Source organism: Myodes glareolus, chromosome 1 (genome assembly GCF_982192425.1).
Source record: "Myodes glareolus chromosome 1, mMyoGla1.1, whole genome shotgun sequence".
NCBI lineage: Eukaryota > Metazoa > Chordata > Mammalia > Rodentia > Cricetidae > Myodes > Myodes glareolus.
The window spans coordinates 5346609-5373109 of NC_142026.1; the positions used below are offsets into that span (position 1 = coordinate 5346609).

Sequence of the window (26501 nt, forward strand, 5' to 3'; positions counted from 1 at the left end):
TCTATGCTGAAAACCAAAAAGTTTCCCGGATGGAGGCTGCATGTGATCAAGAGTCACAGGATGGGATGTAGTTTCTAATTCCAGGGCCAGTCTGGCCGCCTGGATGACACAGCATGTGAATTCCCCTTTGTCTGTGTTATACAGACATGCTGGACACATTGACTCAGCATCCCTGGGCTCCCACTTCCCTAACAGTGGACTTTACAAAGAATTGGGGTTAGTACAGTTTCTGAAAAAGGTTTTTTGGGTCTGGGAACCTTTGGCTAGGCTACAGAAGCCTGGCACCAGCTGAAGCATAGTGTACAGGGTGCCTGAGAAGGAGCGCCAAGAAATTTGACTAAGCATCTCTCTGGATGGAGGGCCAAATTCGGTTCTGCTGACACCAGCAGAATATCTAAGGGAAATTGCTAAGAGACTATTTTATGGATATTCACGGTGACAGAGGAAAAGGGCCCGGCTTTTTAGATGGTTGGGCCCAGATGGCAAGGAGCAAAGCTCCAAATACATTGGGAAGACTGAAAGACTGAGGAAGCACACTCCGGCCCCAGGACCATCCCCCAGGGTGGGGAGAGCCTGGTGTGGAGCCTCAGTCAGCAGAAGCCACACAAACCTCACCCTTGCTGGAGCCTGAAGAGAGGAAACAGGCAAGTGACAGGCTATCTCCCAGCTTCTTCGCCTTCCTAAGCAGCTTCCTGTTTTCCTCTGCACTCCCCATCCGTGCTGCTGGCTTCATCTAAAAGGTCGAAGAGGTCACAAAAAGCTCCTTCTGGAATCTCTTTCCCCCAGTGCCAAATTGTCTGCAAGGCTCCTCTAGGGTTAAGCTCTATCCACTTAGTCTTGCTCTCGGTCCCCCACCACTTCTCCACTTCCCATTGTCTGTCTCTCTTGTTAGTTCTTATATTTAGAAGGTCATATCTGGTCTCAATCTTTTACTCATGATCATTTGCATACAGAATAAGGGGCTTGCCCCTCCCAAGGCCTCCCTCTGCTCTCTTGGGAAAGAGCTCTTCACCTCACTAAATCCCGCAGTGCTGGCCTGCTTTACTCCCCCAACACTGCATTTTTTTTTTTCCTCCAAAGAGTTCCTGATAGCATTCACCATCAAAGGATATCAACCTACCGTTCTCTGTGTCTTGAGGACATGTTCAATTGTCTACCTCAAAACTGAAGCAGTAGATCCCTCACCCAACAGAAACCTGCCTCAGTCGCCCTTCTGTGGCTGGGCAATAGCTCTTGGCAGAAAGGGGAAATGAAGGCTTTTGTGCCTGCCCACATCTTTTCCTTCTGCCTTCTGTTCATGCAATTACCTACAGAAATTGCCCTTTGACTAAAGACCAGGGTCCTGACAGGAAGGATTATTCTGGTGTGTGATACCTAAACCTTTGTCTTTCTGTAGCTTGAAGTCTCTACCCCAAAGGTCAAGACTGTTACTGAGCAAACCCCAGACAGATCTTTTCCTGACCACTGCTTGTTCATTTTGTTCCACTGAAGCTTGCTGTCTGCTTGGAAAATTTCACTCACAAGCGTCAGCCGTTCTGTGCCAGTGCCATCCAAAGCCACCCTCTCTGTTAGCTCTGCCTGCCTCCTCCCTCAGGCTATCCACAGATGGCCAAACCCTGAGTGCTAGCATGCTGTCCTGGGGACCTGGTAACAGCTACAGGCAGAAGCAAAGGCTGCTGTGGCATTGCCAGCTGCCTGTGTCAGGGGACAAAAAGACAGGACTCAGGGCTGTCTGGGCAAACAAGAGAGAATCCAATTCATCCCCCCTGGGAGCAGAAGATACCAGGAGGCTGTTGCCTCGGCAGACAGAGAAGCCAATTGCTTGAGTCATCAGCTAGAGGGTTCAATGTTATGGTTTTAGAAACACACACAAGGCTGAGTATTTTTCCATTTCTAAAGTTTGAACTATATGCATTTTTTAAAGCACTTACCAACATGCCATCCTACAAACATCAATCTTCAAGCAGGCGTGTACATGTGTACACACACACACACACACACACACACACACACACCATTGTAGAGACCCAACCAGAGGTAACTAAAATCAAGAGCTAGCTCCTTGAAAGAATAAGTCCTTACCAAATAGGTATCTTGAAAATATTTTTAGGAAGTTCAAAAGCCGCTAGGAAGCCATGAGAGTTTCTTGGCCAGCGGCCTCACATGTAAGTCTACATAGACTCAGAACAAAATGACCTCATTCATATCAAAATGTGCACTGTTGAGGAACAGTGGTTTTCTGGGTGGAGTTCCTTGGTGAAAAGTCCCAGAATGTCTTAAATTACATGCCACACTTCCCTGTTTTCTTAAAGCCAACAGTTAAGAAGAGTAATTTCTCATTCTTGATAATTCAAAATAGTAATTGCTCACTTCTTCCTAAGCAATGGAGTCCAAGTAATGTCCTCTTTGGATGTGACTCACTCTTAGGAATGTGAGTACCTGAGTGCAGTACCTGCAGAGGCCAGAAGAGGGCACAAGACCCCATTGTGAGCTCCCTGATGTTGGTGCTGTGAGCAGAGCTCATGTCCTCTTCAAGAGCAGCGTGCGCCCTTAAACCCTGAGCCACCTCTTCAGTCCACATTGGAGTTCTTGTCAAGCTTTTAAACTCTAAGTCATCAGTTTACCCCTTTCTCAAAACCATGACAACAGCTGCTTTGCTATCCCTTGTTGATGGGATAGCAGTAAGTTAACAAGCATGTTAAATGCGGTTGCACTGTGTCATGGGAAACTTGAGACTATTTTCTCCTGGTATTTTTCTTTTTAAACTTTTTTATTTGCTTATATTTTATGTATGAGAAGCTCTACATATGTACCCACAGGCCAGAAGAGGGCATCAGATCCTCTTACAGATAGTTGTGAGCCACCATGTGGTTGCTGGGAACTGAACTCAGGACCTCTGGAAGAGCAGCTCTGAACTGCCAAGTCATCTCTCCAGCCCCTTCTCCTGGTATGCTTGCTATCACTTCTTGTTATGAGGAGCCTTTCTCCTACAGCCTCCCTCTTCTGACTTTTTTTTTTCCTTCGTATCAAATTTGCTATAGAAAATCTTTACTGTCTGTGCTAAAAATTAGGTCCTGGGGTTCAAGATTTCAACCCTAAGCCAGTGCAAATTCAAGATCAACATTTCTCATTTGCTTCATTCGGCCAAAGTCACATCAGAGTAAGGCCTGCCTGAAAATTGACCCCACCCTGACTGTGCATAATACAGCACCCATAGTTCTCGAGGCTTCTGCTCTCCCCAGTCTGCTACATTCTGGATATGGGTATTTGACCTCTGGCCAAGTGTCCTAGCTAAACAAGATGCTCCTGTGTTTACTTACCTGCAGAGGGGCCCTCTAAGTCTTAGAAGATGTATCTGTCCCTCTCACAGTAGGTGACTATATTTTAAAACAAATAGCAGATTCCTGGGCTAATAAATTAACAATATGCTGAGCAGAGGAAAGAAACCAGATCTCGATAATCTGGTCCCTCCCCATCAACTCGTTAGTGTTTCCCCATGCCCGGTAAACGGCCAACACTTCCAGGAACCGCACACAGCCTTCCCTCTGTGTGAGGGCCTGAGCTCTGACTGCTCGCACTGTCCCTCCCTCCCTGCCCACTCTTCCCCTGGGCTCCTCACCCCATCTTCTTGTCTTTTATCGGCCCCCACTCCAAGCCACCTTAGCTCTTGGTCTGAGTGGGCAAGCTCTCCAATGACACAGGCCTCGTACTTCGTCTCTGAACTGCAGCCCTAACCCTGGAGGGACCCGAGTGGTTGTGTGCCAATGCTTGTTTTATTGCTATTTTAGCATTGATTGCACCAGGGCATCGGTAAGTGTGGTATGAACCGTGTTGGCAGCCAGGCAGGACTGTTTTTCCCATTCTCCCATCAGAGATTACAAAAAGATCATAAAATCTAGGCTAAAAATGTTGCTATGACCACAGGCCATTCACTCCCCGCCCAGGAAGTTCTCCACAAGTATCCACTTAGTACCAAGCTTGAGGGCCCGTTTTGGAAATATAGAGGTTTGTATACCATACCCTTTGACCTGGTAGACCTTGGGGTTCCAGAGTAGGAGGTGATGAGGTCATGCTGCCCCAGCTGGCATAGAACTTCTGAGCTTGGCAGTGGATTGGCACCTTTCAGTCTCTGTCCCAATTAATAGTGAAATAAAGAAACATAGCCTCGCAGGGCTCAAGCAAGTGGCCTTAGACCCGGCCCTCTGAAGAAGCTGGGGAGGGATTTGAACCCTACTTTTCAGTCTGCATTCTTTACCCTTAGGGTGTCTGCCTTCCCTCCCCTATGCTACATGTTATGACTGTGGCATGGTGAGAACCTGGTATACGAGTCCACGGTGCCCAGATCCAACCTAGGCTGGAAGACGCAGGGAGGCCCCTGGAAGAGGTGTTTCCTATACTGACCCTAGAACAGTCTTCTAGGCAAGGCGTGTGTGTGTGTGTGTGTGTGTGTGTGTGTGTGTGTATAATGTTCCCAGCAGAGGGTGGCACACCGAGCAACCTGGAGAGGTTGCGGGCGGTCGCTCTGGGAAGCACAGTCATCCACACTGCTGACCCCCATTTCCTTCACTATGAAGGCTGGAAGGGCAGGAGCAAAAGAAGGATGCCTTTGTGGCTTGTTGCTATAAACCCTCTTCCTGGCAAAAGGTGCCCGATGATGTTACTTAACTCTATTTCCTGGCCAGGCCACTTCCACCACCTCCTCAGGAGAGAGACCTAGGGCAGGAAGCAGGAAAGGGTGAGATTATGGGGCCTCTGCGCCCCCACCCTCCCTGCTATTGTAGTGTCTCTTCAGACTATGTTCCCTGTGTCCAGATGTCCTTAGTGTAATGCCTGGGAGTGTGCTTTGCTCTGGGAAAGTCCATGTAACAAGCTGGATCAAGTCCTCATCAGCTTGGTCTTACATAGACTTTCTATCTCCTTTCTTTGAGAGAGAAACCAAATTACCCATTTGGAGATGTGGCCTCAGTAGGGGTTGCCTGAAGTCAGAACAGAGCCAGTCTCTGTGATGCAAAAGCATGCCACATGCTGGCTCAGGAGAGACCCTTGGGTTGATTACTCATGGCATTGTGACAGATTTACTGCCTGCCCACCACAGAAATGCCCCCATTCTCTGAGGCTCCAGTGAGCATTAATATTTTTCTATATTGCAACAACCCTCCTAATGACAGAAACAGACCCACCTCTGGGAGCATGGTGCAATAATGGGACTAACCCCGTTAGCCAGGGCCCAGCTACCAGCTGACCCGTCCCTCCACCACAACCTTGACCAAGGACTCCCTCTGCCCGGCAAGTTCAGCTCACCCAAGAAGGGGAAAACAGCAACACACAGATTGTTCTCCATCTCTCACCAAGGTTAAAGAGCAGATGGGACAACAGTTATTTTTGGCTGTTTGTTTTTAAATATTCGATGTTGCAATCGTAACTCTCTCCATGCAAGCGATCTTCACTATGGCTGTCTTTCTTAACAATGTGTTTTATCTTCTGATTGAGAAAATCACTTGAGATTTTGTCATACACGATCCCCCTTGCTCTGCCTCTCAACCCTGGCACTTTCTTGAAAGCTGGAGGTCCCAGAGGAACAGCACCTCGCCCCATGTAACTCCATGTAATTCTCCCATCTAATTACAGCGCAGGCTGTCTCAAGAAATTCAGAGGGGCAGGGAGCAGACAAAGGTGTGGAGGCGGTCAAGCAGGGAAGGAAGATAACACGTCAAGATCTTAGACTTCTCTACAGAGGGATTTGTGTTTTCCTGTAGCCCTGAGTCCCATAGGAAAAAAAAAATCTGCTCTTTTTGTTTGTTTTAGAAGATGGGAGACCCTCAAGAGATAACCTAATCCCATCTTTCTATCCCTGCCTAGATAAACCATCACACACTCGCAGCCCTTGTCTTGTCTTTCAGAGGAAAAAACTTCATAATCGCCCTTCAGTATGAGACCTTTTGGCTCACAACCCACCCCAGTTGATTGCAGAATAGATGGCTGTATTTTTACATAATACAGCCAATTTACATAATCAAAATTTTTTCCTAGAAGGAAAAATTCATGAAAAAAAAGTTAGCTGGGGCAAAATTAAATTTTAAGAAACTAAGAAAAAGAAGAAAGAAATGGATCCAGGTTTGACGTAGGTTTGAGGGGATCCCACGATAAAAGAAAAAGCACACGATTCCTTAATGCCCTGTCTTCATGGCTTTGTACTGAAGCATCTTGGCAGCTGTCTGATTCTTTCAGCCCTGTATGTTAGAGGCCCAGATGTACGGTCGTGGGGGAAGACGATCGGGAAGACAACAGCAAACACTGACGGCGTTCTCAGAGACATCACATGGTGTCCACATTTACCTCCCAGAGCAAGCTCTGCACCCAGCACTGATATTAGTCCCACTGACCAGAAAGAAATACTGAGGCCTTGGGAGAGCACAACCTGTACTACAGTGGGCTGATTGGAAGCCAGGTGGCCCTACGCTGCTTCTGTATGCCTATGTCAATGTGCTGAAGGCAGTACCTGCTGGCCTGACTCCTTTAGACACTGTCCTCTTTTTATAGCCTTGCTTAGCCTCTTCCTGCTGCTTGGTCACTTGTGGATGCTGCAAGGCACTCGAGGAAAGAGAAGTCTTTCTAGCGCTAAAAGGGCATGCTGGAAATCAGATACAGTCTCCATCTGCCTCCTGCTCCCCTGAACTCCTACACACATACACACATACACACAAATACACACACATACACCTTGCACACCATATAGGCACATACACCACACATACACACATCATACCCATACCACACACACATACACACACCATGCACCATACATACCACACACCTGCACACAATATACACACACCATACACATACACCGCACAGGCACACACCACACATGTACACACCATACCCATACCACATACACATGCATACACCATACACACAACTCACACAGGCACACACATGCTCTCTCTCTCTCTTTCTCACACACACACACACACACACACCACACACTATACACATACACACATACACCACACATACCTTACCACCATACCCACACCACACTCAGATGCACACATACAACACACACACAAAATACATACACCATATACACCGCACACCATAAACCTACCTCCCACAGGCACACCCCCACGCACAAACACACATGCTCACCACCCTGTTTGGGTCTCCACCACCACCACCACCACCTTTTCTTTCCATCTGGAATCTGAAGCCCAGTAATGGAGTGTCAGCGGAAGTAATTGATTCCTCACACACAGAGAATGCTCCTGACTTTAGTGTCAATGGAGCTGAACCAGGTTCTGGGCGGGTGAGAGAGACATGTAAACAGTTCACGGCTGAGCTGTCAGGGCCAAGCCAGACACAGCGGAGAGGGGGTGGGAGGGGAACCCTGGAACAAATAATTGTTTTACTGGGAAAGAAAGCAGTAAATAATATTTCAACCCAAGGATTGGCCATTCATAGGGATGAAGACAGCATAGGGGCAGAATGAAGCATGGCCCAGGTTTGAATGGAAGAGGTTTTCTTTGTCTCAAGGTGGGAGGTTTCCTTCCTGCCCCACCCCCATTCTCCCATTATCATCATTAAAATAATTACCGTAACAATTACAGTTGATGAGCCCTCTGGTTTACAGAGCACCTTTCATCTGAAGTTCAAAGTGATTTATCTGTGCATCAGCCTCCAAGAACTGTAGGAGGGCGAGAAAGTATTATTATTATTACTACTATTATTACTATTATTATTTGGGGGAGTCTCCTCAGGAAACTGAGATCCTGCCAAATAGGATGTTCTGCCCAACCTCAGAACAGCAGCTGGGTTAAATCTGGGGAATGGACTTCTCTTCTGGGGTCTCCACTACGGCACCCTCCCAGCAGGCCTCTTATCCACCCTCTTCCAGTTCACCCTCACAGTAAGGCCTTCCCTATGCCATGGATTCCCACTGGTCGCTCCAATATGGTGCCCAGACAGCCAGCAGATCCATACACAAAACAAATGTCCTGTTCATGGCTTCGGGATAAATACAAGTCCATGAAGTCCAACCCACACTGTTTCTTTCCATCCAGCTCGGAGACTTCCGGCAACCTGCTCCTCTTGTAGAAGCCTGTGTACTTTCTAGACATGTTTCTTTATGGCTCAGTGAGACTGTCTAACAGCACCCACAGTCCGGAGGGCTACTCCCATGTCGAGCAAACCCTGGGCTTCAACCCAGAGGAGCATTTCTGCCGTGCAGCAAGGCCAGGACTGTGTCATGCATTCTTGACCAGACTGACTTTACCGAGGGCAGCCACGGTGCTTCAGGACACACATCAGGGCGCAGGGACCAAGAGGCTCTACGAGTGGAGGAAGTAGTTCCAGATGACTGGCCACCAAGGGCTACATTCAGAATCTCCACCCTGGCGTGGCAGCAGCCCCTTCCTCTGGGACGTTAGTGTGTGACTGTCATTTCCACACCCCGGTAGCGACAACTTTACCCCTGGAGCCAGGGGAAGCGCTGAGCTCTGTGCCCTGAAGCGCCACAAGAACAGGATCCCAAATCAGGGTGTCACACCTGCCACCTGCTCCCAAAGGCCAGAGTGCCCCTGTCCTGGAATTCTTCAGAGCACATTTTTCAGACAAGTTTTATGTCTTCCAAGTTTTGTTACAGAGCCTAGGGGGATATTAAAATGACTGGAAACCCATCCCCGGAAAATGCAAACGAACTTTGACACAGTGATTGGTTCCCTGGTGCCTAGCTCGCTTGTTCCCAGCAGGCCTCCATTTTTCGGACAGGTGGGAGGTTATGATTTCTCTCTTACAATTGGCTCCACCGGGAGGCCCAGTGAGTGAACTCCTTACCCAGAGGGAGCGGTTCTCTCAGCCAAGTGAAGGGATGCTGCCAGCACACCAGGGCCCCAAGGTGACGTGCTCTGATTTCCCCTCAATGACTGCCAGTTGCCTTACGCCCCTAGTTGGTCCCAAGAGGTGATGAGGTACAAGCCCTGTGGGTACAAGCCCTGTGTCCATTTATGAGGTGAGGCAAACCAAGGCAGAACACCATGATGGACCTGGGCTAGCATGAGACAACTCAACCATTTTCAACATCAGAGAATGAGTTGCTGCTGCTGTCCCTGAGAAGAAAGGAGTGAATGTAACTGTGGAGGGTCTTCTTACCTCCTTACTCCAGCATCACTACAAAATGCTAGCAAAGGATTCTTGAAGTTGACACCAAAGGACAGAGATTCTATAGTCACAGAAGAGACTAAAGGAAGTCTGACAACCGTGCCCCAAAGGGTCAGCCTCCATCCTTCAACTTCACCAGTTGCCTAAAAACCATCCCAGCAGCCTCCTGAGTGCAGAAGTCCCGCAGATCAGTGGCTTTGTGGCCTCAGGAATGCACCTTGCTGGGAAGCCAGAGCAGTGGGCCATAGTGTGCACCCACGGGGTCAGGGCGGGAGTGTTGGAGGCTTTGTTGTGCGCCCTGCACCTTCTGAAAGTTATCCACAGCAAGACTTATCAGAGCTGTGTCTGGAGCAGCCTGCTTCCTCACGTTGAGAGTGTTCTTGGCAGCCTGCAAGCTGAGGAACAATGAGATCCTGCGGCCTCTACACCATCCCAGGGCTTCTGCGGAAAAACAAGCAGCAATTATAAATAGATGGTATTTGCAGTTTCCACTTTCTTGCCTTCAAGGTTTTTCAGGATAATTCCTCCAGTTTGTTTTGGGTTATTCTCTGTGCATACTTCCTTTGCTGGGTGGTCAGATTTCCTCTTTTCTAACAAGCATGGTGACCCTGGCTGGGAGGGGACTGCAAACATCAGAGATTTGTGCTTTGAAGAAATGAAGGAAGAAAATGCAACTGCAAACAGCTGCTGTGGAAAAGGCACCGGTCCTGATGCAAACACACAAACAATCCTAGGGTGTTGGGAACGCAGAGGTACATGAACAATAGTGATGACACAGCAGTGGTGGCAACATCTACTCAATGAGGATGGACTGGATGTCAACTGTGTGCCTCAGCTCAGTTGACCGAGGGCAGAATGGGCGCCCCACTGCTCAAAACACAGCAGAAGAGACTGGAGGTATGAACCAGAGGCAGTGTGATGTCCTAGCATACAGGCCCTAGGTTCAACCCAGCACCATTTAAAGATAGATAGATGATAGATAGATAGATAGATAGATAGCTAGATAGATAGATAGATAGATAGATAGATAGATAGATAGATAGATAGATAGATAGATGATAGAAAGGTAGATAGATAAGATAGATGATAGGTAGGTAGGTAGATAGATAGATAGATAGATAGATAGATAGATAGATAGATAGATAAAAGAACTTCCCAGACTGGAAATGCAGCCCAGTTGACAGAATGTTTGCCCAGAATACACAAATCCCTGGGTTCACTTCCTGGTGTTACATAAAGTAGACACACCTCTATACCCGCCCTCCACTGCCCTAATTAATCCCCATCCCCATCAACCCCCCCCCCACACACACACACACACTTAGGAGGCAAAAGAGAGGCTGCAGGCGTTCAAGGCCATTCTCTACAACAAAGAATGTTCAACCTAAGCTACCTGCAGTCCTGTTTAAAAACAAACAAACCCAGCAAATGGAAGATAAGTAGCTTTGAACCCGTCCCTGGCAGCCTGGACCCAGATCCCAGGCTCAGAACTTCAAGACTGAAATGAATCTCCAAAACTCAAGTACATGGATTTGTGCAAGAGGTAGATTTGTGGAAATCCAACCCCAAGGTTGGCAGCGCTGGACTGTAGCTATGCTGTATCTAGGGTTGTTCATGGCGTCTTTCCTATCTCCAGGATGCTGTGTGTGTGTGTGTATGTGTGTGTGTGTGTGTGTGTGTGTGTGTGTGTGTACACAAATGCAGCTCATCTCTCACCCACCCTTACCACCGTGTCTTGTTAACATGGTGGCTGTAATAAAAATTACCTCTCTCTCAGGCATCGGGGTCTTTGCTGGACCTGAGTGTACTTTTCCAGTTCCTTTCCAGAGCTGGGGTTGTTGTTATTCCATTTTGTAGGTGAACAGCTGAGACTGGGTGAAGGTAGGTGCCTTATCTTCAGCTTCACTAGTAGCTAATGCCACAGACAAACTGGCTCTGTTCACAAAGTCCACTTCTTGTGCCTTTCCCCCAGAGTACATCGTGGCTTTTTAGACATGGATCTGTATGATAGTTATTTCAGCTTGGTCTTGTCACAGACCCTGCCCCTAGAAAAATACACCTGCATGGAAAGACACAATCAGGGTGTGACTGTAGGGGCTGCCCAGTCCATTGAAATTCCTGCACGGACCATATTGGAGATCTGTGGACTTAGAATATATGGATGGCACTGGAAGCTCTTCTAAATACACTGGATCCTATTTTCTCACTTGATGGGCCATATGTTCGCATTCGGGTGTACACACACTTATAAAAATACTGCACTTACAGAAATTAATATGTTATTCCATCTGAACACTTATGAGCTGCATTTCCACTGGGCAAATCTTAAAGCCATGCATTTCAAATCTGCTCACTGTTCTCACTAGTAATCTGTCTATTAATTTTGGCACATCCTGCAGGCTTTGTTTAGTCAGGATGGCTAAGTAAAAAGAGCAAGGTTCTGTGAAGTTGCTTTCTACTTCTGCCCATTTTATAGAAACCTAAGGATAGACTTTTTCCATCTGGCCCCTCTCATGCCTTTGTGCTGCAGCAATCTGATGTGTCCAGGCAATGAAGAAAAGGAAAGGAGGTGAGGTCTGTGTGTCAAGAGTTCAAATCTCACCTCTGACCTTTCCTTATTATGAGTTTGGGCTGTCAACCTGAGACTCCATTTTTGCTTCTATAGATGAGTGGTAATCATAACCAACCCAGACTGTATTAAGTTAGAATTAAATGAAACAATATCTAAACTGGTGGGTCCGGCCCCATAGCAAAATACAGTGGCATTTCATTGATTTGCTTACTAAATGGAAGGTAGAAATTCAAGAAAATGAAATGTACTTCTTTATAAAGAGCTAGTCCCACAGCAAGGCGATTTCTCCGTAAAGGCTGGACCCAAGAAGCAGGTGGTCTGGCTCTGGGCCTGTGCTAGACCCACCCGGCAGCTCCATGTGTCTCAAGCGGCTTCTTTGTTGGGAGTGTTTAGGCGCAGCAAGCGGCTGTGATGGCATTTCCTCCGGTTTTCCCTGCAGGTTTTAATGTAAGGATTAATAAGACAGTGTTTGTAGCTGTCTTTGAGCTTTCTGGAAGAAAGGCACTCCGGGAGGTGGCAAATTCTCTGGCCTGGATAATCCACTCATGAAATATGGAACTTTGAAAGTGTGAGAAAAATCTCCAATCACTTTGACAGCATTTTAATTATAGTTGATTTGTTTGCCGCTAATAGTGAAAATGCTGTCAGCAGGATTTGAGATGTTTCTTCTCCACAAAATGTTATATTTCGTGTCTTTGTGGCACGAAGCAGCATTTGGGTTTTCACATACCACCAGAATAGCACAGTAGATGTGCTGGGGTGCAAAGTCAGAAGATACATCAGGGGTCAACCCACCATGTCTGGAGAAAGCATATTCTGATAGGCAGCACCAACTACAAATTCCTTTTCATTTAGTCCCTCAATATGCGGGATCCCTGTTTGTGTTGCGGACCCAAAAATATCCCAGATTTACTAATGAAGGCCAACTGTAGCCTCCCTGCTTCCTCCCTTGTGCAAGAGACAGAGTTAAAGAAATAGTCAAGCATGCAGGTAAACCCTTTCATAAGGAGACAAGCAGAGAAAGGGCCCGCCACCTGAAAGAGAGGGCAGGGCAGGCCTGAAAGAAGAGAACTGGCCACAGGCAGAGCTAATGCGTATGGCAGACACGAGAAAGAGGAGCGCAAGGGCCCAAAGATTGGGACACCCTCCATCTGTGTCGCAAACATCAGCGAGGCAAGCAGCATGAAGGGAGGTAAGGCCTGCCTGCCAAAGAATCCAATTTCTTTGAGTGCAGGCATCCCTGTGTTTAGATCCAAATCCCGAAGTTGGGTGTGACACCCTTATAGATCCTAAAAATTCTGCCTTTGGTATACCCCCTTCCCCCACAGACGTCTGTGTACCCAGAAAGGCAGACGAGACTCAGGTTAGACCTTAAACTGCTGTGAACAAGGGCCTTAGCCAGGGAGATCTTCCACACACTGAGCAGTAGTCAGCTGTGCCTGGGAGAGTGAGGGATGGACGCCAGAGAACCCGTTTCCATGTTTGCCAGGGATGGGAGGGAGAGATGAAGCTGCTGCCTCCCCTCTCTCTCCTTTTCTCTCTCTCCCCTTGGACTCAGGAAATTAATTCCACTGTCTAGATTTCCATGCTGCCCCCTACCCATGTGGATTTGAGGAGAAGCAATGAAGACTTCGAGGCTAAAGGATAAAGTAGAGGAGGCGTTCTCTAGACAAGCCCGCCCGTGCAGCTATCAGCGCTTGAAGACCATAGAGAAAGACCCAGAGTGAGGTAGAGGTGGCCACCTTGGCTCAGGGGAAAGAAATAAATAACCAAAATAATAAGAGGTAGTGTTAAAGCTTCGAAAGGAATTTTTTCATTTGAGAGAGATTATGGATAATGAAACACAAACACTGTAGTTAATATGTCTGTTAGCCGCTCATGTTGGCTTCTGGGAGGCAGTAATGGGCTGGGTGAGAGGGCAGCTTTCAAGTCAGCCCGTTTCACTGTCCTTGGGGTGAAGCTCAAGTCTGTACCCCAGATTTCTTGATCAAACAAACACTGGAGACTCAAGGCTGCGCAAAGCTTGTGTTTATTCCAAAGCCACAAACTTCCTGAGCCTCCTCAGAGCCCTTCACAAACGAACCTGACAACACTGAAATTTCTGAGGAGATTTGCTCCAGCTGCAGCAAATCCCCAATAATAAAAAATTTTCCCAAATGAGTCTGTCACATGAGAGGTAAATGAGATATTCTGGATGAAGTCAGCTTGTCACTTGAAGTGTGCCCTTTATAGCAAAAGACCAGCCAGAAGGTCATATGGTTTAGTGGACTTGTCCACAGGGTGCAGCCAGGACCCTGGAGGGAGAAGGAACTTGCCTGCCAACTTGTAACTCCTGTCTCTCTCGTGTGTACTTGATAGAAAAATCCAGTTCCCTAAGAAGTTCAAGTTCAAGGTTATTTGCTTCACAAAGAGACTCACGGAGGTGGGGGGGGGGAGATGCAGGGGTTCCCTTTAACTCACAGCACAGAGAGAGAATTGGTTACTGTCTTAGAGGAACCTTTGTTAAAATTGTATGGCCTTCACTATAAGTAGGTGGTGTGTGTGTGTGTGTGTGTGTGTGTGTGTGTGTGTGTGTGTGTAAGTAAACATGGAATTGTTGCTGGGCAAGTCTCTCTCTCTCTCTCTCTCTCTCTCTCTTCTCTCTCTCCCCCCCCTCTCTCTTTCTCTCTCTCTCTCTCTCTCTCTCTCTCTCTCTCTCTCTCTCTCACACACACACACACACACACACAAAGCCTGGGGGCATCCTGATCCCTTAGTAAATTGAGGCAAGCTCTGAGCAATGGCAGTTGTTGGTAGCCCTGCCTCCTGGCTGATTCTGTCAATCCTCTAAATGACCCCACCCACTTCTGAGGACTAGCCATTATGGCAGCAGGGCCTCTCAGTCCTTTGTAGAAAAATCACCAACACAAAACCAGATTTTTCTTTTTGTTTTTTTAATTCTCTTTTTAAATATTAATTACGAGTACGCTATGTGCAATTCTATTTCTGGGTTTTTGGACATGCCATGTCTCACGAGGCCCTCATTCTGCACACTCCAGCTCGGAGAGAAGGGGAATATGGTGATAGTGGAAAAGAATCCACACCTGTGTCTGCTAACTTTGTTTTCCACTTATTGGGTCTTTGAGACAGACTATTATGTGGCCCACATTGACCCTGAACTCTGATCCTTCTGCTTCAGCCCCCAAGTGCCGGGATTTTTGGCAAGTTCCATTATGTTCATCCCTGCTAAATGCTAAGGGCTTGTTTTTCTCAACATTTCTGCTTTGAAAACTTAAGGAATGTAGCTTTATTTTTATGAGTCTTGTCTTATTAAAGAAATGTGAACTTGTAATAATTCAGATAACAGAAGGAAACAAAGAAGGCGAAATCAGCCTGTCAATGATGTGTCTCTGCCAGTATTTTAGATGTAGTTTTTCAAATGCTTTCTGAATTCTTATGCAAGAAAATAATGTGTGCATTTTAAAATGGACTTTAAAAATCTGTTCTTTTTGCATTAATAGTATATAATGCAATTTTTGTTTAAAAAATAACCCAGTTCTGCCATACTATTTTCGGTAACAACTGAATATTTCACCTTATAAATATAGCAAAATTAATTTACTTTCACTGTCTGGTTGGATTTTTCAACATAATGCTATCTATAAAGGAAGCATCTTCTCATTTATAATATACTTCTAAAAATTCACAACGATGCATATACATCTGTATGTGACCCTTTGATTGTTTTCTTGGTGGAAAAATGTCCTAAGGATTCTGGTTTAAAGGCTACAAATATAGTAACTTTCATCACATTTTGCCCCAAAAGTACCTTCCAAATGTGTAAAGCGCTTTACATCTCCACCTTCACTGTGCCAATACCCCCAAGACAGGTGTCTTCAGACAGGTGTCGTCTATGTCCAGGCCTCAACCTCTCTGCTCCCGGGAAATCAGTGTGAGAATTCGACAGACTGGTTAGCTTTCTTAACCAGAGGGCTGGACCACATAGCCATTCTTCATGCAGATTAGGTTCAGTCACGCAAAGCTCATGGCTGAAGGAGATGGCTCCTATTAGCTCTTTTACAGTTGCAGCCTTCATTTGAAAAGTATCTGCTCAGTGTGTGTGCCCGTGCTAGGGTTCTCTGTGAAGCCAGAGGGCAATCTTGGGCTCCACTGTATCCAGACTTACCTGGTTTAAGTAAGTTTACCTAGTCAGGTCCTCACGCGTGGACAGCAAACATTTTTCCCTCTAAGCCATCTCCTCAGCCCTATTCCCCCTATTTTTTTTTTTTTGAGGCTCAGAAAGATTCAAAGCTTAATTTTTCTCAGTTCTTCTGCTTTGAAAAAGAAGTTTTTAGTGGCTGTAGCTTTATTTTACAAATAGATGGCTTATTAAAGAACTGTAATTTGGGCTAAGAAATGGAATGCAATCCCCCCATCCATGCCACCCCCCATCCCTCCACCCCCCCGTCCCTAGGTCTGGGATCTGACACCCAGAGAGGGAGTTCGTGATGAGTGAGTAAGGGTTGCTTGACTTGTGTTCACACTGCTTGGTGCGCCATTGCTCAGCTGACACCTCTGCTTAGGCAGCTAACTGGAGAGGAACAGCAAGAAGGGGTTTTCCAGAGGAGTTGGGAATTTCCCCTAAGAACAAACAAGTGTCTTTCGCTTTTGTTTTGGAATTGAGGAAGCTTACTTGCAAAATCAGTACTATCTCCCACATTGAAAAATCCTAGATTTGAGTAGCTCCTCCACCCCACCCCACCCTGGGGCCTTGGGAATCTGGCTATCTCATCAGAGCTCTGGTGGAAGCCCCTATCTCCCCAGCTCCACCTCTCTGGAGGAACCCAACACCAGCCATTGTTGTGGTTGTAGGAGTCCATCCCTCCAGGGCCTCAGGAGAAACTGGCCCTGGTAACAGACTCCTTCCTCCTTTACAGCCCTATTTATTCAGAAAGGGCTGAGCAACCTGAAGTACAGCCCCTGACGGCTGAGGTCCAACCCCTTGTGCAGGTTACCAGCTCCCACAGACCTGTGCCACAGGAGAGTAGGCCACACCCCAGGAGGGCTACATTGTCAGCCCCTTTCCTTACCCACAAGGAGGAAATTCCTTGTGTGTTGTTTTTACAGGCTGATGCAAAATAAATCAGGGGAGAGGAAAGAGGGGAAGCCGGGTTCTGAAGAAGAGTCCCACGTGGGCTGTGAGAGTTAAGCAGTAACTGGAAACATACAAGTGCAGAGAAACTGGGGGACCCTTGCTGGGCATGCACCCCAGCTGGAAAATGTGCCCGTCAAGATGTGCATCATCTGTGAACCTGGCCAAGAAAGACTGTGGGGCATCGATGCCCATGCCAGGCCCATCTGACTCAGTCTGAAAGGAGCACAGGCCACTGCTTGGGGGAGTCCAGCCAGCCGTTGTGGGTGCACAGACACAGTGCTAGAGAGTTGTTATGGCCTTATCTGAGTTAGCTCCAATCCTTTTTGAAACCATGTTGACTAGATAGTGTTGACAGGACCTTTGTAGGCATATCTAGGGGAAGGAGGTAGCCTGCAGATGGGAACACTGCCAAGTAAGAACAAGAGGCCCAGGAGAACACGAAATCAGGGCAGGGGGCAGGAGAGAAAGCCCGGCTGAAGCACCCCCAGGGTGCCAGTCCTGACATGTGTGTAGTTTTCATGCCATCTTCTCGCTGGTTGCACGCTGGAGCAGCTGCTGTTTTCCCTGCCTGCCACACTCGTCAATCCTCATGTTCGAGGCAATGACAGAGTTAAGGAGAGACAAAGATTTCGAGAGGTCACAGTGGAAATAAAAAGTATGTGCTACTGCCACCCAAGGACAAACAACGCTTGCTCTGAGATCCCGAGAGAGTGAGGCAATGCTCTTGTGAACAAGAGATAAGGCCTCCCACCCATGCACTCACAGTGTAGTTTGAAAACAACTTCCCGTGTCTGTGTTTGCCTGTGTACCAAAGCAAGTAGGGTGCCCTTTGTGGACACTGCAGCTCCTGAGTGTCTGAAAGAGTGGGGAGAGCCACAAGGGGATGACGGTCCTTTGCTCATCTGTGTCCTTTTCGCTGTCCCCACGTAGGTATGACTTCATTGAGATTCGGGATGGGGACAGTGAGTCAGCTGACCTCCTAGGCAAACACTGTGGGAACATCGCCCCACCCACCATCATCTCCTCTGGCTCCATGTTATATATCAAGTTCACGTCAGACTATGCCCGGCAGGGGGCAGGTTTCTCCCTACGCTACGAGATCTTCAAAACAGGTGAGTGGGGTCGGGAGTAGAGGTCAGAGATGGGCATCATAGGGAAGGTGGGGCATAGCGGGGAGACCTAGTGTGCGGACGGCATCACGTGGGAGGGCTTCAGACATCTGGCTTCACTGTGGTGGTGGATGAAGAGATATCTAGGAAGGTCTGAGGAGAACCTGGAAATGCCTCTTATGAAAAGTCAGGTCAGGTGACTTCCAACTTGAGAGGAGGGATGAGGCACCAGTCCAGAGGGTACTGGAGGTGGGGTGGGTAAATACAAGAACATCACTTGAAAGAATTGGATTTTTGTGTTTTTAAAATCAGGCTGTTTTTCATGGCTGAACTTGGTTGAACTTTACCCCAACTCCTTCATGGTTTAATATTGTCTTTATTTGGAGTTACATAGTGCCGGAGGACACAATCTCTTCACTGTTTAGGATTTCTGAAGATCTCACCATGACCCCCAGAATGGGGTCAGTCATTGCTTTTAAATTAAATTATGATTCTAAGACATTCTCCTTGGCCATCCATTTTACCACCCCTATAGACTGAACTATTTTTTCATATGCCAGGGAGTCAGATGGTCTGAAGAGCTAATGAAAGATACTGAAGTCGGGGCAGAAAACTTAGCACTGCTTGGGTTGGCTGCTGGACCCCGTCCGTCTCAAGGCTCTTATGGGCACTCCTAACTTCTGCCGGTCACTAGGACCACTCTCGCCTGACGGTGCCACATTAGGTCCACTTCCCCTCGCCCAGTGGCATGTCCTTCTGTCTCATGTCAGTTCCCACTATGGCTGAGGAAGGAATGTCCTCCATTCCTGCCCACTCCTTACCTCAGAAGCTCTGCCCCCACCTTTGCACGTTTTCTTTCTTTAGGAGTCCAAGTTTTATAACTCCTCCGTGGAGTCTGAGCCCAGGTGGTGTTGTCACCCTGTCAGTCTGGCACCTGTTAAGTTCAGTGCAGACGGAGCCGTTCATCTGTATTTTCTTTCTTTTTTCGTTAAACAGTTCTTGGAAGGAAGTGGTGGCTGTTGAAAGTACTTTTTCTATCCACTCTGTCTAAATATTTGATAGGCTTGTCTGCCTTTGAAGGAAGAATCAAATGAAGGGGTGTGGTTAGCAGAACTGTGTTGTGCCAGAGTGGGGGCCCTAAGCTATGATCTATGATGGCCCATCCGCCATGCATTTCAATGTTTCTGGCCACAGTAAGGTCTCAGGAACTGATCTGTGTGCCCTGGGCTGGGACTGGTGTGAGCCCCCTGCATAGCTGTATCCACAGATCTTTGAATCCCAGTGCAAGATGCAGACCAATGCACCAACTCCAGTGAGCACTCTCTGCCGAATGTTCAAGAAGGAAAGAATAAGGCAGCTTTCCTTGTCCTTGGCTTGTGGGAAAGGCAGGCAGACAAATCCTCATCACACAGATGCACCATCAGTATTATTGGTGATATTAAAAGGAAAATTATACTATGACTAAATGTTATATGAAGACACAGGTCACTTGTTACTGTTCTGGAAATGCAATTGGGGAACTCTGTAACCTAACAAAAAACAGTTCCAAGTGCTGAACCCATTACTCAGTTCCACTGCCTCAGCCTCAGAGGGAAATCAGCTCATGCAAGACCTTCCAGGGAACTGGCCAAAGGAGTCAGGGCAAGAGTGAGCAAGGCCCTTAAGTTCATCTCTGGCCTCATGGCTCTTACCGCAGTGTTTCCCAAAGCATGATGCCACACTCTCCAGAAAGTGACAGAGTGGAGAATGTCACCCCATCCATCACGCACGTGTGAAAGGAGAGCATTCAGAGATAACACACATGAGGGTACCATGATTCAGCCTGCTGTTTGGTGGCATGCAGAAGGAGAACTTTAAATAAGGCAACAAGTCTGTGAAGAGCCTTAAACAATGGTGCCCATCAAGAGAAGTAGGTGGCTTGAGCAAGGAGCAGCAGGGCAGCCATTTTCAGGGTTAGGATCACCACTGGAAGAGATGCTCTAGTGAGTGACAGCCCTGCCAAAAGCCGCATGGCTGGGAGTCATAAAAGGAGAGAGCCCAGGACCCTCCTCGGGGCCGTCAGGTCCACCAACTAGGGTGGTTATTGGTATGAAAGTCAGTCCAGTAAAAATAAAACACAGGGATGCACAAGAGCAAAGAGTCACAAGTGAGATGTTTAGGACGGTAGATGTTCTTCTAAGTAGGCGCCTTGTCTCATATTCCAGTTTCAGAGCTGCAGGCCTGGGAGAAAATACACAATTTACATCATCCACAGAACATGAAAGAAATGGGTGGACATGCGGAAAAAATCCAAACAAACACAGCCATGTTTGCCAGTCAGATTCGTAAAAAGAAAGAGGGAAACTGTAAACACAGATATGCAAACAGCCACACAGAAGGCCCTGGGAGCTTGGCTTTCCCCAGGCTCTGCCACAGTTACACTGAGAGGCACACGCCCACAGAGTCACACTGAGAGGCACACGCCCACAGAGTCACACTTAAAGGCACACTCCCACAGGCACATTCCCAGAGACACACTTAAAGGCACATGCCCACAGAGTCACACTGAGAGGCACACACCCACAGAGTCACACTGAGAGGCACACTCCCTCAGAGTCACACTGAGAGGCACATGCCCTCAGAGTCACACTGAGAGGCACACTCCCACAGAGTCACACTGAGAGGCACACGCCCGCAGAGTCACACTGAGAGGCACACTCCCGCAGAGTCACACTGAGAGGCACACTCCCGCAGAGTCACACTGAGAGGCACACTCCCGCAGAGTCACACTGAGAGGCACACGCCCGCAGAGTCACACTGAGAGGCACACTCCCGCAGAGTCACACTGAGAGGCACACTCCCGCAGAGTCACACTGAGAGGCACACTCCCGCAGAGTCACACTGAGAGGCACACTCCCGCAGAGTCACACTGAGAGGCACACTCCCGCAGAGTCACACTGAGAGGTACACTCCTGCAGAGTTACACTGAGAGACACACTCCCGCAGAGTCACACTGAGAGGCACACTCCTACAGAGTTACACTGAGAGACACACGCCCACAAGGTGGGGCAAATGGAGCACACGCCTGGAGTGGGAAGTCATGGCTGCCCTAAAAGAAGGACACAGTATTGTTGATATCACAAACTGTCTCACCTGGAAAAGGGTAAGGCAGGAAAAGATTGCAAACCTAAGCAACCCAGAGTCACCAAATCCAGAGCAGATTAGGGAAAGAAAAACTTTAAAGGAATGTGGAAAGGGGCAAGGGAAGCAGAATCAGCAGGACATGTTTTTTTTTTCTTTTTTTTCCTGATGTTCTTTTAGCAGAAATTCAAGATTCTCATTTGTCTCCTGTGTCAGTTACTCGGTGGCATTTCTGATAGTGAAACTGTAGGGTTTGCTCACAGGTAGAGGAAACCGCAGCGCCCGCTCCTCTGAACCCCTAAATAAAGGCCTGATTCCCTGGCCTGTGGGCAAGTCAAGCTTGACTTCAGATAAGGCCATTGTATTTTCATGTATTTGTGTGTGTAGGGTCCTCTTCAACTTGCACAGAGACATGGAGTTGACATCCTGCATGCCAAAGTCTGAGCACCTGGGGTGGGCATCCTGTGTGCTGAAGTCCTTGAGAATGGAATTGTTTACTCCCCCCCCCCCCCGCCCATTTCAGCTCTGTGCTGCTTTGCTATTTTATGAGACAGAGTCATTCTGTAGCCCAAGTTGTCCTAGAATTCAATATGTAACTCAGGCTTGCCTGGAACTCCTGGTAGTTCCCCTGCCTCAGTCTCCTAGGATTATAGTGGTTGATAACAGGTATAAACCACTTCCAAACCTCTAGCTTGTATGAGTAATCTCAATAGTGAATTGACAGGAATATTTGTCAGCTGGTATTTTAATTTTTTTTGTCCTTTTAACCTGATGCAGAAATGGGTTGTGGATTAGTCGAATTCTAGAAGACACAAATTTTGTGTCTGTTTCCAGAATCCCTTTATTCAGTTGTCATTCTGGTGCTTGGACCATGGCAGTATAGGAGACAAATACATAATTTTAATAGGTACCAGATTTTTCTGCTTGCAAAGGATAAAACAATAATGTGTTCTCACCTCCTTCAAAATAAGCCAGAGAATGTACTCGTTTCTAACCATTTATCAGACATACACGTTGTTTGTTTCTTTGTTTGTTTGCTTGTTTGGCTGTAAGTACTTAAAGCTGAAAAATTCCTTTCAGTTACATGTAAGACCTGGGGATCCTGAAACTGAATGGTTTAGGATCTCACATTCTCTGGGGCCCATCTTGGGCTCTAAATGTCCATTGTTGAAACACTTGACCCCCATGGATGAGAAGGATCAAAGATACAAGCGTAATTCCCCACTCCCGGGGTGGTGCGGAGTCCCTTCTAGACTGACAATGGTGCCCACTCTAGGAAGGGACTCTCAAGAGGCCTCGGCTGACTCCCAAGTCCGTTGTGAATAGAGAATTAATTTCCAGCCAGCGCCCTGTGAGGCTCCCTGCGAACCCCGTGAAGAAGCCTGCTTAGCATCCTTAAACTCTAACCTTTTCAAAATTCTTCTTGGTCCCCTGAAGACAGTGGGCCAGCTGGCCTGGCTTTCCCAAATTGCATCACCCCAGGCCACTGAGGAAGCCCTCAGGAGTCGGAGGCCTGATGGTAAACAAAGCTAAGGGGGAGGGGAGGCCACCCCAGCTCATCTGAACCAACCCTGTTGCCCACTGGCTCTTCCCTGCTGCAGCTGGATCAGGGAGTGAAGTGCAAAGCCTCTGAGATGTGGTACCCAGACCTCCAAATGAGGCAGGGAAATTTGCTCTTGCTTCTGGTCCTCATTCTACCCACAACCCACCCCCAAGGGGCAGCACTGCCAGCGGAGAGAAGATATCCGATGGATAGGTGGAATTTTCTTTGCTGCCTGAGCTGCAGAAACCTACAAGCGTACCCCAAATACATGCATACTTATTTGCATGGTACCTTTTCCAAGTCACATATTTGCAGCTATCAATCAGGAGACTTGCAGAGGGCCCTGCTATGGGAGCTGCAGATAAAGACATCGCTGCAGGCTAAGATGGGCATATTGACATCCCATAGTTATATATCAGTGTGATCCCCAGAGGACACTTCTTGCCAGTAAACACCTGGTTTATTGAGGATTTCTGTGTTGGTGGTGGTGTTTTTCTTCACGCTTAAGAGTGTCTATTATCCCCTTCATAAATTCTGCTTCCTTTTCTTATTTTAGAATCCAAATGTGGTGAGGAAAATCTATTGTAATTACCAGCATTTACCTCCCTGTCATTAACTTGTAGCTCTCCTTGCTTTCTCTGTATATGCAGGGTCTCTATGCTTCCAGGCTCCTTTCCTGGCTCTGCCCAGAGGAGCAGTTGCTGGGTTAAAGCACAAGGGCTCTTCTAAGAGGACTCTACCTAGAGGCAGCAGGAGACTGGGACTGTAATCCTCTTAGTGCCCCTGCTGTTACTTCAGCTTGCAGCAGGCTGTGAATGTGTGTCACGGTTCACCAGGACACATCCCCAGAAAGCAAACCCAAGAGCTTAGGAGAGAAACACAAGGCCATCCCCACCACAAAGGCACCAGAAGCCTTCCAAATGTCAATACACTGCTGCATTTTTCCAAACTCGCCGTCCAAGCGGCCTTTAACATCCTCAACGCCCCACTGTGATCCACCGGCTAAAAACCTCAATTGTTAATTGTCCCGCCACTACAGAGCAGCCCGTTTTAATACAGTCAGGACGTGAATGAGGCTTGGGCTCCCCTTTGCCCCTCCCCTGAGGCACCTTGGATCTCTGAGGGAGAAGGGGCACTTAGCTGGCTGGGGTACAATAGGGGTTAGTGTTGAGGTCAGCAATAAATAAGGGATAACATTGTTTTCCCTGCTGGCAACCAGCAAGCCTTCCTTAAGGATTGAAATAACTTACATTTCTGGAGTGAGCAGCTGAGTAATTGAAAGAAGACTCTGTTCTTTCTCTCTCTTTCACTTTCTCTCTCCCTCTATCTCTTAGCCTCCAGTCCCTCAATGGCTGGTCTCATTCTGATATACAAAGCAATCAGCCTCAGCTCCCTAATTTCTGTTTAAAAGGGAGGCTGGCTTGAGGGTTTGAAACATAGATGGGAAGGGTGTGTTGCTCCAAGGGCCACTTGAGCAGAAACAAAAACCTTGTGAGTAGAGGAATATGGACCCAAACATTTAAATAACCCAGAGGCAGAGGAGGCAGCCCAGAGAAGCTGCTCCCTAATGCTACATCTCTTTCCCTCCCCACTCCCTCCCCACTCCCTCCCCACTCCCTCCCTACTCCTCTCTCTGGTGCACAGGCTCTGAAGATTGTTCCAAGAACTTCACAAGCCCCAATGGGACCATTGAATCTCCTGGCTTTCCAGAGAAGTATCCACACAATCTGGACTGCACCTTCACTATCCTGGCCAAACCCAGGATGGAGATCATCCTGCAGTTCCTGACCTTTGACCTGGAGCATGACCCTCTACAAGTGGGAGAAGGAGACTGCAAATATGACTGGCTGGACATTTGGGATGGCATTCCACACGGTGAGTGGGTGCTTCTGCTCAGTTCACTTTCTCCTTTTTAAAAAGTTCAGGATCCTAGTCCAGGGAATGGTAGCACCCAAAGTGGACAGGTCTTCCCACTTCAGTTAACTAACCAAGGTAACCCACAGAGAAGCACAGAGGGCTGTCTCCGAGGTGATTCCAGAGTTTATCAAGTTGATGATTGATAGTAACACTCAGAGGTGACAAAACTCTAGGTGATGTCCCATTCCAACCAAGTTATTGGGATAAAAGTGAATCACTAGTCCAATGCTGTGACCACGTAGAAAGACTTAAAGCCAGGCTGACGACTTGAATGTCCTGCTGTGCAGTCCTGGCAAGTTATTCAGCCTCTCAGTATCTAGATCAGAAACAATCTATCATCACTATAATCAAGAGTTCCATTATTTCATTACTATTAATATAGGCATAGGTGTTGAAAGGCAGTCATTCACAGCCAAGAAGAGCCGATATAGAGTGGGTGAAGACCACACAGAGCCTAGGTGTGATCAGTATTGGAAAGGAAACAGATTGTTCATCTTTGTGGTTGTTCTAAGTGTTTTCTGTTATAAAGGATACTTGGTAGCTATGCAGGAGCAATTTCATCTTGGGAAAAGCATAAGACTAAGGCAGGCAGGTAGGGTCTGGATGCCAGCTCTGCTATTTCCTAGCAGTGTGAACCGGAACCCTGAACTGGGACTCCTGACACCCTGAAACTCAATTTTTTCCTCTGTAGAGCAGCAATTGCAATGATGCATTCTGGTTCCTCATCATGGATGGGAGAACAGAATGTAGCCAGCTCAGGGAAAGCACTTTTTAATGTTCAGGGAAAATATCGGACGTTATTCTCGAAGCACTCCTTTGGTTTTTATGTCAGTGTATTGTCAGTGAGGTTCGCAATGGGGAGAAGACAGAAAGCATTGAAAACCAGTTTTAGATTTTCATTTCCTCTGTCCCTTTTTTTCCTCCATATCTAGTTGGCCCTCTGATTGGCAAGTACTGCGGGACCAAAACCCCCTCCAAACTCCGCTCGTCCACAGGGGTCCTCTCCCTGACCTTCCACACGGACATGGCAGTGGCCAAGGATGGCTTCTCCGCGCGCTACTACTTGGTCCACCAAGAGCCTCCTGAGAGTGAGTTGGCCATGGGAGTCCCTGTCCTGTCTTCCCACTAGAGATGTGAGGGGGCACAAGTGAAGGGCTGACCTCTGTGAAAACCGTAGGCAGGGAGGCCTCAGACTTTGTGAGGCTACTGAGTTCCATGCCTTCTTTCCCAGCAGAGATGAATGAGGAAGGACAGTGTCCATTGGGTTCTCTTTTCCTTAGGAAAAACAAACAAACAAACAAGTATGTGTTGTTCCCAAGGAAAACTGTAGGCCATCTCAAGCCTGCATCTGCCCATCTCTGGGTGGGAAAGGATCGTTAGGATGATGGTGGAATGGTGCTTGCAGGGGCTAACCCTCCTCAGACTGCACCAGTCCTTTCGTCTCCAGACCTCAAAAGCATCAAGACCATCATGGCAAAACAGCCATATGTATCTTGACAATCGTCCTGTAGCTCTCAGTAGAGATTCCCTGGCTACACAAGGCAACCCCTTGGACTTCCACTTCACACATGCAAGAAATACAGCTTTGAGGAACTTTTACTGAGTGCTGGGCATGGTGCATTAGCATTATAAAATTCTGCTGAGGGCCTAGCTGTTTGGAACCTGCCACCTAAACCATCCTGAGGCCCATTTTCAGACTATCCACTTCTTGGCCCTACACTTAAGCTGCAGTGCACAGTCAGGGCTGCTTAGAGATCCAAATGGTCTCCTGGAGGACAAAGAGAAGCACTCTGAGATGACGAGACTGAGAAACCCCCATCTCTGCCGTGGACAGCTTAGGGCCTATGTTAACTGCCGATGCAGCAGCCTGGCCTGCCTGAGAACGCGCAGGCTGTGCTCTGCCCTAGTCTTGGTTTCTTCATCAGAGGTCCAGAGGCTGCATGAGAAAGA

The 26501-nt window shown here is 47.6% G+C and overlaps 1 protein-coding gene across 4 annotated transcripts in view; it reads left to right on the top strand.

Annotated features, from left to right (window-relative positions):
• Nucleotides 1-26501, top strand: part of Nrp2 (neuropilin 2) — a 115894-nt gene that overhangs the window by 16618 nt on the left and 72775 nt on the right. For all 4 annotated transcript variants that reach the window (XM_048459278.3, XM_087903655.1, XM_087903656.1 and 1 more), the window contains exons 3-5: nucleotides 17793-17974; nucleotides 24279-24509; nucleotides 25484-25639. In XM_048459278.3, the coding sequence (XP_048315235.3) occupies nucleotides 17793-17974; nucleotides 24279-24509; nucleotides 25484-25639 (569 nt within the window). The remainder of the gene's footprint in view (nucleotides 1-17792; nucleotides 17975-24278; nucleotides 24510-25483; nucleotides 25640-26501) is intronic.